Source organism: Neltuma alba, unplaced genomic scaffold, assembly GCF_004799145.2.
Source record: "Neltuma alba isolate B1F8T4 unplaced genomic scaffold, ASM479914v2 tig00011289_pilon, whole genome shotgun sequence".
NCBI classification, from domain to species: domain Eukaryota; kingdom Viridiplantae; phylum Streptophyta; class Magnoliopsida; order Fabales; family Fabaceae; genus Neltuma; species Neltuma alba.
The window spans coordinates 725,990-741,782 of NW_021635998.1; the positions used below are offsets into that span (position 1 = coordinate 725,990).

Below are 15,793 nucleotides of genomic sequence, written 5' to 3' on the forward strand. Positions count from 1 at the left end.
CCTAAATGGCTAAATATCTCACAACGGTATTAAAATAATCTACTCTTTTTTTTTTCCCGATGATAATACTGTGATAATAAATATCTTGACACTTTTAAAACAAAACCTCTAGTTCAAAATATTGTTCCAATAGAGGTGCTTTGTATTGACGGGATAAATAGCTGATGTGTTAAGAAAAAGGGGAATATCAGCGTCACTAATGATTAAAGAAATTAAATAATTTTTGTTTCTTTGGAGATGTCAGCTAACTGCAAATACTTCTCGGGGCAGCTGATCGGCGATGACGTTATGGCAGCGGCCACAGAGGGTTTGGTGGTCGGAAAAGGAGCCAACAAGAGGTGAATAATTCCAGCATCTTTCACACTTAGAACCCTCAGCACGAGATACTCCAACCCACACTTTAGTATTCCCTTGAATCAGGCACTCACCGCTATATGGGATATTTGCAATCAGTTGATCCTCCAACAATGGAAGAATCTCAACCTGCCAAACATCAAACATGCAAGGCAAATTAAGTATTATTCACAGCAATTAAAAAACTTGTTACAGTATATCAAAAGCTAACAAATGGTTTCAAGCTTTTCTCATGGATAAAAAACTAGCTCCTTTCTTTCTCTTCCTTTCTTGGTCTTTTGATGGCCATTGGGTATAACTCGGGTGGGAATGTTGAGTTTTGGGAATGGTATTATTAACCAAAGGAGTCATATATGTATTTACAGAGACACAACCACTGGTTCTCACACCATGCAATGGCATTGCAGAAATGCATAACGGTAGATTGGGCATATGGAAGACGTGAATGAACCGTGTTTAGAGATAAATAACATTGAGCATATGGAAGGCGTGAATGAACCGTGTCTAGAGATAAATAACAGAGTTAGGGGGTGTTTGGCAACCTTGAAGAAGCACTTTTCCGCAAAACGAGACAAACTCTTCCACATATTTACTTCGTACACCGTAGAAGCACTTTTGAAACCATAGTTTGGTTTCTATCCAAACACCCTCTTAATCAATACTCCTCCAGTCCTAAATAGAAGACCTATTTTATGGTGTAAATTACACTATAAAATGTCTTATATTTAAGATTAGAAGAAGTATCAATTTATGGGTTCTGAGCTGAATGTTTAGGTTAAAATTTCAAACAAATTGGGTGAGGAAGGTAATGCAGTGAAGATTCATGGTACTACCTGGGCACTCAGAAGCTCTTGAGCTGAACATTATTCTTGCTTTTTGGCTGTATTTTACTAGAAATGATCCATAGGCTTTGCAAGCTTGAGGCTTAGGGATAGGTATTAACAGTCTCGGAGGTTAAGAATAACATTATCATCTTAAAAGCCAAAAGGTTATTAAGGATTGAGGAAGGTTTGTAAGTTAGGTAAATATTTACCTGTGATGTGTCCAGGGTAAAAAAAAAAAAAAAAAAATAGTGTCCTAGTGTGACTGGTGTTATTCCAAATAGAGTTTGAGACTGTTACACTCTCTGTTCTTAAATCTCTTGGGAAAAAAATATAAATAAATTTTGTCCCTTCATATCTTCCTAACTGGTGCGTATTTTCTCCGAAGATGGATGGGACATACCTGAGATGTTATGAGTAGACGATGCAGAGCATCGGCATCATTTTTTGTGGTACATAGTTCAGATAACTGGGATGCCAGGCTGGCATCAGCAGTATAAATATGAACCTTTGCATCTAAGCTGGCTCCAATGAGCTTGCCAGTTCGTGCAATCTCCAAGACTCTATTCACCTCTGTCCTCAGCTGGCCAAAAATGACATCATTCAGTAATATACACTATAACATTAAATACATTTGATGTAAACTATTAGGGATTTTCAGACTACATAGAATTTTTTTCTAGATTCAGAAATTGTAAAACTTCAGTGCAATTTATATCATAATTCCATCACGAATGAACTAAATCGTGGATAAGGATGACATCATTTAACGGGAAAGCACCTCAAGAATCTTCTCCCAGAAACCAATTTCTTCAGCAGGAAGGGTAAGCCATCTCTCATTCGAGGAGGGCCATCTTGATTCAAATACATACTCAGCAACAGAGCCATGTTCAGTTGTATACCGAAAAGGAAGGTTCTGCCATACATCCTCAGCTAAATGGGGCAATATTGGTGCTATTACTCTCACAATGGAAAGCAGATGAGCTGCAAGAACTGTTTGGCAACTTCTCCTAGTATAACTTGTTGATCCACTGCAAAATAAACAAGAAAAATTATTTGGCGAATACACATAATATAAAGAAATCATGCAAAATCTGTCTACGTCTAAATCTTTATTTGCAGATTCGTAGTATATGTGCCAAGTTGGTTGTTGAAGTTATATTATCTGTCATGATACATTCGCACAATGCAATATAAGATAAAATAAGTGGGAAAGCCTGGCAACTTACCCGACGTAAAGTCGGTCTTTGGCAACATCAAAATAGAAATTTGACAAGTCAACAATGACAAACCTCTGTAAAATCTGAAATAAAAAAAAGTTGCATTGTAATTATTGACAAATCTAACATCTAACAATTTATTAAATATAGTTCAGCTAAGGACATGAATGATCATTCATAAACAAACCAATTCTAAGTTTTACACTGATTTTTCATGTCCGACTATAAAACTTGATGCAAGAAACAATGATTAGTGATTCTATAATTCCTTTTTCTCTCTTCAAGCCCCATAACTAGTTCATTGGATTTTCCCGGATATAATAGGTTACCCCTGTTTTGACCTGAAAATGCCTTTCCATTTTACCAAATAAAAATACAGTCAAACAAATATATTGGCACTAGTTAGCTGTAGGTATTGACAAAAATCAAGCAGCATCACAATGAAACATACAAATTGAATGTCCGACCAAGATTTACAATAACTAACCTGAAATATTTTGAAAAATTGGTAACTTTCATAATTCCCTTGAATGTTATTTACAACATTTTCAAGCTGGAATAGCGCATGCTGATCAATCCTGGGAAGTTCATGGTATGGAACAGCATAATCTTCCTGTCAATAAGATAACGCGTGAGGAACAAGAGAAAAGAGAACTGCAGAGAGGCATAGAAAAATAGACGTTATTTTAACCAACCCAGAGACAATAGGTGGTAATGGATTTTACTTTTTAGGCAGAGAGATGAGATATGTTCTATTTTGGTAAAATGGAAGGAACTTGAGAGTCCTCTGCCCTGTTTAAAATATAGGGGTTCCAGGAAAAGGGAAGAAAATCAAAATTCTACCCACTAAGAGACAATTTAAGGCCTTTGATAATAATGGAACATACATTCCAATCATGAAGATTTGCCAAAAGGTATCTCAAAGTTCCTCGCAATTTCCTGTATATCTCAGACATTTGACGGAGAATCTGAGGGCCAATCATCACGTCACCAGTATAATCTACACTAGAAACCCAAAGTCGGAGGACATCAGCTCCATAGGCAGGTGTTTCCTAAGTTAAAATAGGAAAAAAGAGTCCATTAGTCCAGGGCTTTTGATGAATAGTAAGTCATGTATACAGTTCCAACGCTGAAATATATATATATATATATATATTTTAAAATATAGAACTGACCTTCTGATTTTTGCCTCCTTCAATAACAGTTCGTGGATCCACAACATTACCCAAAGACTTGCTCATCTTTAAACCCTTCTCATCCAATACAAATCCATGTGTCACAACACTTGAATATGGAGCCTTCCCTGTATTAAACACCAATGACAGAATTACATGGCATCTTCGTCCCCCCCCCCCCCCGGGGGAATACATGAAGATATGGGTATTGGGGCAGTGGTTGACCATCCGTAAGAGCACATGTATATTTGTGTATCCACATGCATTATCCTCGTCAACTTATGATATGGAGGAAAATATACTTCAGCAAACAAATGGCTATGCATGCGCTAGTGCTATGAATCCTCACCGTTGTTTAGTATGACTGAGAAAGTGTATTATTTTGAAAACTGAACCATTCATAGAAACAAATTTGAAAGCGAAAAGGTTGGGTTAGAGCTCAGGACAAAATGGGGCAGAAAAAGTTGGAGGAAAAAAGAAGAGAACAAAACAAAAATTATTATTCAAAGCCACAATTATAGTCTTAAGCTTTAACCTTTTTATCTATATGAATACTATAAGCACAAGAGCAAATAGACCATTTACTTCGAGTATGCCACAAATAATTATTTCTTCAACCTACAATACTTTCCTAAAATCTTAATTCGTCTTACCTGGGGGATTATTTTCCTAGCTTACAAGACTTCCTGCAGTTTAAGATATCTCAGAACACAATACCTCTTGTAGCTACACTTGTCAGCAATGAACTCTGAAACCAGCCCCTATGCTGATCTGTTCCTTCAAGATATATGTCTGCTGGAAGACTTAAGCCACTTCTTTTTCCCAGGACCGCAGCCCAGGAGGAACCTGGGGTCAAATGCAAACAGCTAAGAAAAACCCAATTCATGAGAAAGAAAATTATGATAATAGTTCAGCCTAAAGTAGGTGTAGAAGGTCCTAGGTGAGGCCATTGTGTCCTAAAAATTAATGATATGAGAATAAATCTAAATAATATCTCAGTTGTAAGAAATAGGTGCAACGTTATCACTCATCTATACAGGTCATAAATTATTATCGAGCCGTTCCTAAGCCATAACAAGAAACTGGGGTGTGGGGTTGAGGAAATCAATACGAGTCAATATATTTATAAAAGTTTTAGGAAGCTACACTGCTCACAAACCATGACCAATGGGGCTTATCTCAAGCTCTATGAATGCATGGGACCCACTCTAGTTAGTGTAAAGTTATCTGGAAACAAAACATTTCTATACCTGAATCAAACCACACATCCATTGTGTCAGTTCCCTTTTCATATTCTGCAGCTTTATCACGGTACTTAGCTGGAAGAAGATCTTCTACTGTCATATACCACCATGCATCACTGCCCTTCTGGGCTACAATAGCTGTCCAGATCACAAAAACAAAAACGTAAAATAAATTAATGCTATGTTGTTCAGTTAAAAAGGACTAACAAATGGTTTAAAAGAGCATCGGGAATTAAGCAACATGATATCCACAAGTATATAAACTTTATTGGTAAATTTTTGTAGTTTAGTAACAATGGAGATGGCACATGCTCTTGGGCAAGGAGAATACAATAATATGTTATGTTCTGGGGCCCTTACATCTTATATGCTCAATAGTTTCTTCATTCATAAGGGGTTCTCTAGACTGCAAATGATAAAAAACTGGAATGGGAACTCCCCATGTCCTTTGTCGTGATATACACCAGTCACTACGGCCGGAAGTCATTGCTGAGATTCTGTTTTCTGCCTAAGCAATAATACACACATCTGTGTAAGCTAGAACCGAATATAAGTTACAAATTTGTGAGAGAATGACTTACAAATAGACAGAAAAGTACTGCACAAGGAAGTCTAAAATTCATTACCTGAGGAGGAAACCATTTTACATGGCCAATAGCACTCATGGCATCATGGCGAAATCCCTCAACTGATGCAAACCATTGCTCTGTTGCTCTAAATATGGTTGGTTTCTTTGTTCTCCAGTCATAGGGATACTTGTGCTCTGCATCAGAAAACATTGAAAACATCAAATTACAATACAGTCTATATTTATTGGTAGAGTAGTATGAGATTTTCAAGACAAAAAATCCTGGAAGGAATCCGATAAGACCCCAGAAAGAGAAAATAAAGAAAGAGAACTGACCATATGATTCTTCCATGACAAGTGACAGATGTTCATCCAAGTATTTCACAATAGCAGCGTTACCTTCCCCAAGAACATCAAGTCCACTAAATTGCCCAGCTTCTTCAGTGAACTTTCCTTCATCATCTACTGGAGAAAATATTGGTAATCCATACTTCTGGCCAGTCACATAGTCTTCCTGACCATGCCCTGGAGCCGTATGGACCAGTCCTGTTCCAGTTTCTGTTGTAATATAATCTCCTCCAATCACAACTGGACATTCCTTATTATCTATTGGATGGTTATACCTGAGGAGACAATAATGAGTAACGTCCTGAGTATAAGATTTATCATAAAGGTAAGAGTTTAAACACAAATTACAGAAAGTAATGGCAGCAACAATGAAAAGAATATACAAATATTAAATAATTTCTTCAAATTTGAATGTTCAACAACCTGCCATTTTCCAGGTCTGAACCCAAGAGTCTTCTCCTAACAGCAAGCTTTACACCCCATTTTGCCTCCAACTTTGGCACAAGATCTGATGCTACAATAAGGAAAGGTTTCTCCTCCTCCTTTAACACATTTCCAAGCCTTCTTTTCTTGGCTCCTCCACCAAGTGAGACTTCTTCAGGTAATGGTTCCACTTCAACAACAGCATATTCAAGTGTGGGATTTACCGCAACAGCTGAATATAGAATAAAATGAAGTAACCACAAAGAGAAGAGTGAGTGACACGCATACTTGAACATATAAAATGACTACAGAATGAAAAGGTAGTAAGTAGTTGGCGTTATGGGCACTGATTAAGCAAATATCTTAGCAACATAATTAACTAGCCTAAAGTCACTATCATCAACAGCTGCAGAAACGATTTTGAAGAACAGAGGTGTGCAAAGCTACTTAGGAGAAGTCTCAAGGCTCTCAGCTATAAGAATGATGTGATACAAAGGATATAAACTGAAAACATATATGAAAGAAAAGAGTCTGATCGCTTTAATGAATTCAAGTTGTAAGGTAAAACATCATATTAAATGTGTTGTAAAGCATAATAAATTATTCATTGCCTACTGATCTGGTAGTCAAGATACATGCTAATTGCTGAGAACTATGCATAAATACAAGTATATGATGTAGAAATTAAACCATTATGTCAAGCAGAAGTAATATTAAAGATATCCCTGAGTCAGACAACAGCAAGGCATATGCAAAGAAACCAACCGCCATTGGCAGGAACAGTCCAGGGAGTTGTGGTCCATATGGCCAAGTACAAATTTGGAAATTCTTGCAGTAGAGCACCTCCTGTGAGAGGAGCATTCGCTAATCTGAATATGGCATATATACTTCTTGAAACATGACCTTCGGGATACTACATATAAATCAAATAAGTAGCAATGTAAATACTCTGAGCTCCACCAAATCAAACTTTTGAAGAAAAATGCACTCATCGCCTATAGAGACATGGAGAGTAGAAACTCAAACAGACATGTTTTACATGATAAGGGATAAGCAAATCCAATGCTGTGCAACATGACATCATTGGCCTTTATAATCCATTAAAAATATTTAAAAAAATAAAAAAGCATAAAAGGTTAATTAACCTCCAACTCAGCCTCAGCAAGTGCTGTCCTTGATGATGGGCTCCAGTGAACGGGTTTTCTGCCTCTGTAGATATAGCCTTTCAAAGCCATTTGGCCAAATACTTCGATCTAGCATATCATAGGGCATGAATCATGAAATCGAGCATCCAAGAAAAATTTCATAACTAAAGATCAATAGTCTGACAATATGGCTATCTGCAGTAATTATTTGGCTGGCTCTTGCTTAATGGTAAAATCACTTCATTAAAGTTAAAAATCATAGATCAGAAAGCATAGTTATTCCCTGAGTTATTCTACGTTAATGTTCATAAAAATTCTACTTTATAAATGAGGTGTCCCAAGAGCTTATTTTTATTTTTAAATTTAAGCATTTCTAAGGTGGATGAGACAGGGTGTACCAGCTACCTGGGCAGCTTCATATTCTGGATCTAGAGTAAGATAAGGACTATTCCAGTCTGCCCAAACTCCATAGCGCTGCAAACATTTAATAAAACACTTAAGATGCCAAAATTTCCCAATTAAAAGCAAAAATTGGTGAGATGTTTCAATTATATGGTTGTAAGTTATGAATCACAGCAATCTATTGGCAATTGACACATTTGAATCACAACACTAATTGCACCTTAAAAGATGACATCTGATTTTTAACAGTGTCCTTTGCAAATTTAGCAGCCTTAGCTCTCAACTTCAATGGTGTGAGGTTACTTCTAGCCTCCTTATCCAGTGACTGCAAAACTGTAATAACTCAAAACAATCATACTATTCTTGAACACAGCAGCAAACATGGCAGTACCAAGGGGAAAAAAAAAGTAAAACTTGCCTTTTAATTCAATAGGCAGGCCATGACAATCCCATCCAGGCACAAAATGAACTTTATAATTCTGGAGAATCTGCAAGTAAAAAGGAAATGTAAGTCTTGAAGGACGATTAATGCTTGCATGTAAGTGCAAGTGACACATATTGCTAAAGCATTCGTGGGTTTGATAGACTATAAAATATATATGATTCAGATTAAATTTTACAAATAAGCAGGAAATCTAACTACAAAGGAAGGGGAAAATACCTTGTAACGATTTATAATATCCTTCAAAATTTTGTTCAACGCATGGCCAATATGGAGGTCACCATTGGCATATGGAGGGCCATCATGAAGAATGAAACTCTCCTGAACAAATTGTTTGAAGTAGGTTAATAAAGTTGTATAAATATAACTGTAGCTAAGGGAAATTCTAAAACCCACCCCATTATTTTTGTCAACAGCTCTTTTAAAGACTTGATTATCCTCCCATATTTTCTGAATTTCCGGCTCCCTAATTGAAGAATTTGCCCTCATACCGAATGCTGTCTTTGGAAGATCAACAGTGTGCTTGTATTTACCGTCTTCTTGCTTAGCCCCTGAAATTTACACAAGTATTGTAACTAAGCATAGAGCCACATGCTTTAATTCTTTAGCTAACATGGCAGGCACCCAATCATCCATAAAACCAAAAAAGCAAAATAAAAAATAACAGATAACATAAATAGTACTATGAAATTCAGAAATAGAAAACACTACCTTCAGCAGCTTTCTTTCCTGCCATAACAGGTCCCCGAGCTCTTCGCTTTGAAGAACATACTGGGTCTGCTGAATGAGTACAGTAGTTTGACATGTTTGGGAAAGAAGTTACTTTAACTGATGAGATTCCGTTTGAATACAACAAGCCAATAGAATTGGTTTTCCTGGAGATTGCATAGGATGTTCGGGAGAAAACCTAGGCACATATTAAACAGAAAATCGGTCATGAGTAAAATAGTACTGTTTTCTTTTCAGTTGGGATGATAAGAAGCAAGAGACAGAGCGCTAAATCCCGCAAAGTGAAACCATGAGATATAAAGTGTAATAACAAAATCTAGAAAGCCATGTGAGCCCAGACATCCAAGACATTTGGTTTGTCAGTAAAATTTATAAGCGGTACCTATTTTACATAGCTATAAGAACAGAAGACGAAGGAAAGAAAAAGCAGACGAGCATGAAACGATGAATATGTCGTTAACTACCAGACTTTCATATTTCTTCTGACATGGTGCAACCAGAGAACCCAAAATCACAATTTAAAAAGATTGACCATATCCCAAGGCTAGAGCTGAAAAAAAATCAAACGTCCAATTTCGGTGGTCAACTTGGAGTAATGAATCAAAGTATATGGTCACATATATAACACTTGTAACCAGGAAAAGCAATGACCATTTCAACCTCCACGTTGAAAATCTACCGACAAAGCCCATTCAACACTCCCAGTGCGTGATCAAGCAACAAAACGGCAAAATTGTGTTGGAGCAACAGCGCATGATCAGACACAATCACACCAGAGCATAAATTCCCTTTACCTCCCAAAATAACAAAACTTTTTACATTAAGAAAAGGTTTTGTCAAACGAATGCTAAATGAATATATAAACGAGCTCAAGTTTGACCGTAATCTCAATAGAGTGCAATAGCATGGCTCAAAAACACAATGCTCCGCTTTACTCCCAAGAAACAAACTGAGGATAGGAGGAATTTCTTCAACACACAAACCTCGAATTTAACTCAAACCTTATCCCTTCAGTGCGGTTACGCAACTTGGCCATTTTTTTCTCAGTAGTTCTTAATCACAAAAGAAGGGCTGATTGAGTTCAGAATAGACATAAAGGAATGTACCCTGTGAGCTGAAGATTTCATAAAGATGGCCATGGTGGCTTCCCTCGACTTGAGAGCGGTGGAGTTTGAAGTGAAGGACTTGAAAACAGACATGATGGATTGGCCTCCACTGGCTTGCGCAGAGGCAAGCTACACCATCTTCCGTTCAGCGAGGGAAAGGCGTCGTTCGGATAAAAGGACTCAACCTCACCATTTTTTCCAATCTCTATTTTTCTTTGGCTATAATATTTTTTAAAAAATTAATCCGTATAACTCTTTTTCAACCAACTCATCTTTAATTACACGTAAATTGAAAAATATTTACGCATAACGAATTACTCATGCTAATTTTCCATGAAAACTATATACCTTGGTTTGACCTTTGACACAGAACTTATAGGGGGCGTTGAAAGCTACTACCTCCGGTCCTAATTATAAGAGCTAGTTGACTAGTTTGAGCAGATTAAGGAAGTAAGTTGAGTTAGTTATTTGTCCTGAATAGGTGTTGTCTTTCCTAAAATATCCTTACTAATCAAATGTATTGACTAGAACTATCATTGTTAGGAGGGCTATTCTAGAAAAAAATGTATAAATATGAGAGACAAAGTGAATTGGGGTCTTATATTTAAGACCAAAATAAAAGGCAAATAGGATCTTATATTAAGGACCGGAGGTAGTATTATCTAACTTCAAATCAAAACTAATTGAGAAATTTCCCAGTAATTAAAAATTAATTTTCAATTTTTTATGCATCACATAAATGTAGGAAGGCAAGATTTAGGTTGGCCCAAAAAAAAGAGGAAGGCAGGATTTACCTTTCATTTTCCTTACCAAGGAGGATGTTAATATTTATGGCTGGTGCAGGATATTCTTGGTTCCAAAAATATTATATATGACTTATTACACATTTTATATCTTTTTGGTGCAATATTTTATATCATTTCATTATTTTTTAACTAGGAACATCTATCTTATAATTTTTTTATTTAAGGTATTGTTGAAAACTAAACGTGGTTCCAACAATATTATTCAACATTTTTTTTTTTTGTTAAAGCATAGGTATTCTCTTATTGGAGGCAATCATTTCGAGGTACTGTCAGGTAGTAAATGTGAGCACCTCTCTTAACGGAGATTCAAACATTGGTTCACCACGTTGTAAAGGACTAGCCCCTTTCACTAGACCTAATCCCTGTTAGTTATTGGACGCCTTAATTGTAACTATATTCACTTTTTGTTTTGGTGAATTTATAACGATGCCAATGATTTTTTTTTTTGCCAAATAACGATGCCAATGATATTTGGGCTTATTTTGTTGGATCGTGATGTTGGGTGATTGGGCCGAAAATACTCGATCCGCATTACCTAGGAGCCCTCCCAAATCAGTATGTGTCGGGGCAAAAAAATGAAAAACGGAAAAAGAAGAACACGTCATCAGCCTCTTTTTTTTTTTTTTTTTTCCTGCACATGTTTTTTGGAGTTCAACTTGCAGTTCCTACTTTGCTTGACGGAGGATTATTCGGCTCAGTCATGGCGTGAGGTGCTTCAAGTTGAAATTTTGAACCCGGAAACAGCTCCATCTTTCGCCACCAATGGCGCGTGCGCGTTGCACCGTCTTCTCCCTCCTCTTACCTTCGAATAACCCTACTAGCAGACGAACCTATCCTCTGCTATTAGTTTCTTCTATTCCTACTTCAAAACCACCAAGAATCAGGCTTAGGAGGAAAAACCATTTGAGACCAAAAATTCTGAAAACTCTCACTAAATCCCACCCACCCATCACTCCTCTTCCACCTCAAGAATCTCCTCTGTCAGCTCCGCATACCACAGAGGTGGACGACAGTCGTGTTGAGGTTCCCGCCGATGGAGTCCCCTCGGTAAGTATTGCCGCTGCCGCTGGAGAAGGTGGTGAAATGGAAGAATTACCGGTCTCTGAGATGACGGGAGCCTTGGGAGAATTCAATGGTATTGCTGCCAAGCTTTCCGCTAAGTCTATCCTGAAATACGGTGCCATTTTGTTTGGGGCTTTTGTGTTACAGACAATTTTTTCCGTTTTGATTATGCTTGATGATGACTCGAAGCAGAAGGTTGGGGATTCCAATGTTGTTGTAAGAGAAAAGAGGAGCGTTTTGTTTGATGGGAGTGGAAAAACCACGGGGGTTACTGGTGGGAGTGGTGTGATTTATTTGAAGGATCGACTTGAGATGGATAAGAAAATTGAGGAAATTAAGCTAATGGCAAGGGAAGCTCGGAGAATTGAAGGAGAGAAGGAGGAAGAAAAAATTGGAGATCCTGAAAGTGATGATGAAAGCGCTGTTTCTAGTCATAGACTTGGTATTGAGAAAGAGATTGGTGCACGCTTGTTGAAGTTGCAGGATAGGGTGAATTCTGATATGGATAAATCGGCATTATTAAATGTTATTAAGAATTTGGGAACTTTTGTAAAATCTACTGGTGGAGTGGCTAAGGACAGTAAGAATGTGAACAAGGGAAATGGGACATTAATGTTCAAGAAAAAGTTTAAATATAAAAGCCCTTCAACAAAACCAAGAAAGGCTCCCAAGGGTTTTTCAGGGACTAGAGACCACAAAGCATCTGACGCAGAAACTAGAGATTCATCAAGTAAGGACAAGGCTAAAGCGCAAGAAAATAGAAGCACTGCTACTGATCATGTGCAAATATCACATGAAGACAAGCACGTAAATCAACAAGATGTTGAGGCACGGGAAACTGATTCTAGCCTTTCATTAAATGGAGGAAAATTGGCTGATGAAGAAGCCAATACATTGCCGAATACTGGGAAGAATTCGGAAGAACTGATGGCGAGACCAAATGAAGGAACTGGAACACGAGGTAAAAATGATAGACGAAGCAATGGTAATGATCTGTTAAGTCGTAGATGCATGACTTTTAAACGGTTTATATAGACATATATCCCTATTTGACTCACTAGATTCAATGTCAGCTGTTCTTACGTTGTTGTCTAGAGTTGATCAATCTCAACATTTTTATCTTCTCCCTGAGTTTGGGTTAGATATATCAGCCATCGGAGTTAAGGAATAAAATTTACTATTATTTGCAGTTCAGTTTTAAAAAAACGTAACGAATACCAGCCACATTTTATACTTTGTTTTGGGTAGTTGTAAGTATATTGCATGTTATAAGAAGAAACCAGTGAAATGTAGGATAGGTTTGCCATAATTTAACTCAATTTGGGTTTTGTTATGTGCTTAGGTGGTACCCCGGAGGATGGTTTTGGGAGGTCTTCAGTTGAAGTAACACGGTCAAGGAAATCAAAAGATTTGAGGACACAGAACACACGGGGTATTGTAGGAGAAAATCAGGATGCTAGCCCAAATTTTGAAAAGGGTGATGGGCGGAGTATGAATGGGAATCCGAAACATGGAATAGCTGATAATGTTTCTGCGGCTAAAAATGTCAAAGTTAAGCAGGCAAACGCTGAGACTGATATGTGGTGGCTGAATCTCCGTTATGTTCTTGTATGTACAATTTATTTATTTATTTTTTTGTTGGCAATCTTGATTTTCGGAAGCATAGCTGTAGGGAGCGACATGATTGTCTCCGTAGTGCTACTTCTCTGTTACTTGTCTTTTTAGCATTTGTTATGCATGTGTGCGGGGGCAACGTTATTATTATTCTAAAATATCTTAGGCTTCTATATTACATATTCTCTCACCATACAAGTGTACTCAGGTCAGGACCTTTTCTTAAACTCTGCTTTATAATTTTTCCCCTCTCTCTATTGGGGTTTTTGATGGGGATTTAAAGAATGTCGGGGAACCCCAAACGTAAAATTGGCTTGCATGGATAATAACTACTCCCTTTTAGGTACTACTAGTTTCCTGTTGTAGGAATTCTAGAGTTTGGAGTGTTCACATGAACTGGCAGGTTCCGGGGTCATAGGCCAGACCTTTCTGATAGGCAGACTAGGCCGGTATTCCTTTCCATGGAGGTCCGTACTACCTCTAATAGATTAATACCTAATTAATGGAGACCTAATGAAGTGGGGAGAACCTGATCTTGAAAACCAGCTTGTAAAGGGGAGGAACCATGCCCCTTAAGCACCACTTGGATCATGGTAATATGCTACCCAGGGTAGGACTTCATCAGGTTTTTGGGGAGGTAAGACCAGAGAGGATCTAATAGGGGATTGGGAGAAGAGGCTTGACCATAGAAATCCCACTAGGCATCACAACGCCCATGGAGTGGGAATATAATAGCCCGCATCTCCATTTTTATCCCAACCTTAAAGGTTGGACTATCTAAGTGACATCTCCGCGGTTTGCTTCATGAATTCCTTTACACGTAACAAGGCAATTAGCATGCCATTAAAGATTATTCATGTCTTTAAATGCATCCATCGATGATACTTCTAACCATTAAGCTGCTATGCTATTGTAAAGGTCATAGTAATGCGAAGAGGTTCAGACAAAGAAGGACCAAGCGGACTGTATAGCTTAAAGATGACTTCTCAAGAAGAGGACCAGAATTATTATTCCTATATTGTTGCTTTTGAGGATCATGCTGATGCCAACAACTTCTGTTTTCTTCTGGAATCATTTTTTGAGGACTTGGGCGATTTTAGTGCTGATGCCGTTCCTATGTCAATACAAGTAAAAATCTCAACTATGCTATCATACACAGCATATACATTTTTATGCATATTAATATATGAAATTGTCTTCTTGCTAGACTTGAACCACAGAATTTGATACTGAAACTGGTAGTTTAGTGTCCAATTGTAGAAACCTCCAAGCTGTTGAGTGGTTAATAGTGTTTGGTGCATGCCGTTGCCAAGTACTAAAGGGAACTTCAAATTTTTTGCAGGAACTTCATCAAGCAGTAAAATCACACGCCAAGAAAGTAGTTGTTGTAAAGAAGAGACAGCTACAGCTTTATGCTGGGCAACCACTTTCTGATGTTGAGAAGACCTTGTGCTCTTTAGTAGAACAATATCAAAATGTCCGTCGGGCTGATACAAAATACTCCTCCGATCTTTAGTATGAGACTTAATTAACTAATTTGAATAGATTAAGAATGTTAGTTAAATTAGTTAATATGATTTTTTTTCCCCTAAAACACTCTAAGCATCTTTCTTAATTTTCCTCTCTCTCCTATTTAATTATTGTTGGAGAAATATCAATAGAGTTAATTTGAGAAAAAATTAATAAACTTGTAAAATAGATCTTACATATAGAATCAACACCAACTCTTTAATTAGATCTAACGTCAGGAGTAGCTTTGTATTTGGGTTCTGATGTGTTTCTTACCTCAACTTCAGCAAAATTAGATTGTGCCCCAGGTAATGATTTTGAGATAACTGGTGCTCCTGAATCCTATAGAGAACGGCCAGAGTGATAAAACAGCAGTACCCTGCTCAACTGGCGGCGATGCAATCTTTGCAATGCCTATGTTGAAAAATCCAAACCACGGCATACGCGTCTGAAACGTGAAAGTTGGAGCTGTGGAACATGGAGGTCAGAAGTTATCGGCAGCTCAGTTCAGGATAAAATTTTTTATCTTTCTATGTTGGTTGTACAAACTGCAGAGTCAGCTAGTTGATAGAAAACTCCAGTTTAGGAAGTTTTGGGAATCATCAAAAAGTAGTTATAGAAAGTTCCATTCTTTGTGCCCGCGTTAGAGTGAATGCATCAGTCAATATTTTTGGATAATTTCTTTTATTTTTATTTTGAGCCACATTGATTTATTCTAGCTTTTGTAACTTTTTGTTTGTTATATTCAATATTAATACATTAATGGGAAATATGAAGTCTATTATGCTATTATACTATTTCGGACTATGAGCATATTGCAAATGT

At 37.3% G+C, this 15,793-nt stretch overlaps 2 protein-coding genes across 3 annotated transcripts; one reads left to right on the plus strand and one right to left on the minus strand.

Annotated features, from left to right (window-relative positions):
* Positions 1–29: 29 nt before the first annotated feature.
* LOC114711411 (isoleucine--tRNA ligase, chloroplastic/mitochondrial) lies at positions 30–10,137 on the minus strand. The gene is made up of 22 exons (XM_028895803.1): positions 9,978–10,137; positions 8,854–9,049; positions 8,539–8,693; positions 8,362–8,463; positions 8,119–8,188; positions 7,921–8,033; positions 7,704–7,772; positions 7,299–7,406; positions 6,919–7,066; positions 6,154–6,385; positions 5,719–6,005; positions 5,441–5,577; positions 5,175–5,322; positions 4,821–4,952; positions 4,288–4,416; positions 3,571–3,698; positions 3,283–3,447; positions 2,883–3,008; positions 2,405–2,478; positions 1,957–2,206; positions 1,579–1,758; positions 30–483 (listed from the first exon to the last, which is right to left on the minus strand). The coding sequence occupies exons 1-22, from the start codon at positions 10,068–10,070 to the stop codon at positions 241–243; spliced, it is 3,285 nt and encodes a 1,094-aa protein (XP_028751636.1). The 5' UTR covers positions 10,071–10,137; the 3' UTR covers positions 30–240.
* A 1,331-nt stretch (positions 10,138–11,468) lies between these two features.
* On the plus strand, positions 11,469–15,013 carry LOC114711322 (uncharacterized). Of its 2 annotated transcripts, none has more exons than XM_028895704.1 (4): positions 11,469–12,830; positions 13,188–13,453; positions 14,378–14,587; positions 14,802–15,013. In XM_028895704.1, the coding sequence occupies exons 1-4, from the start codon at positions 11,546–11,548 to the stop codon at positions 14,973–14,975; spliced, it is 1,935 nt and encodes a 644-aa protein (XP_028751537.1). In that variant the 5' UTR covers positions 11,469–11,545; the 3' UTR covers positions 14,976–15,013. The 2 variants fall into 2 exon arrangements, with proteins under 2 accessions (XP_028751537.1, XP_028751538.1); XM_028895705.1 differs by having other exon boundaries at positions 11,469–12,806.
* Positions 15,014–15,793: the final 780 nt, after the last annotated feature.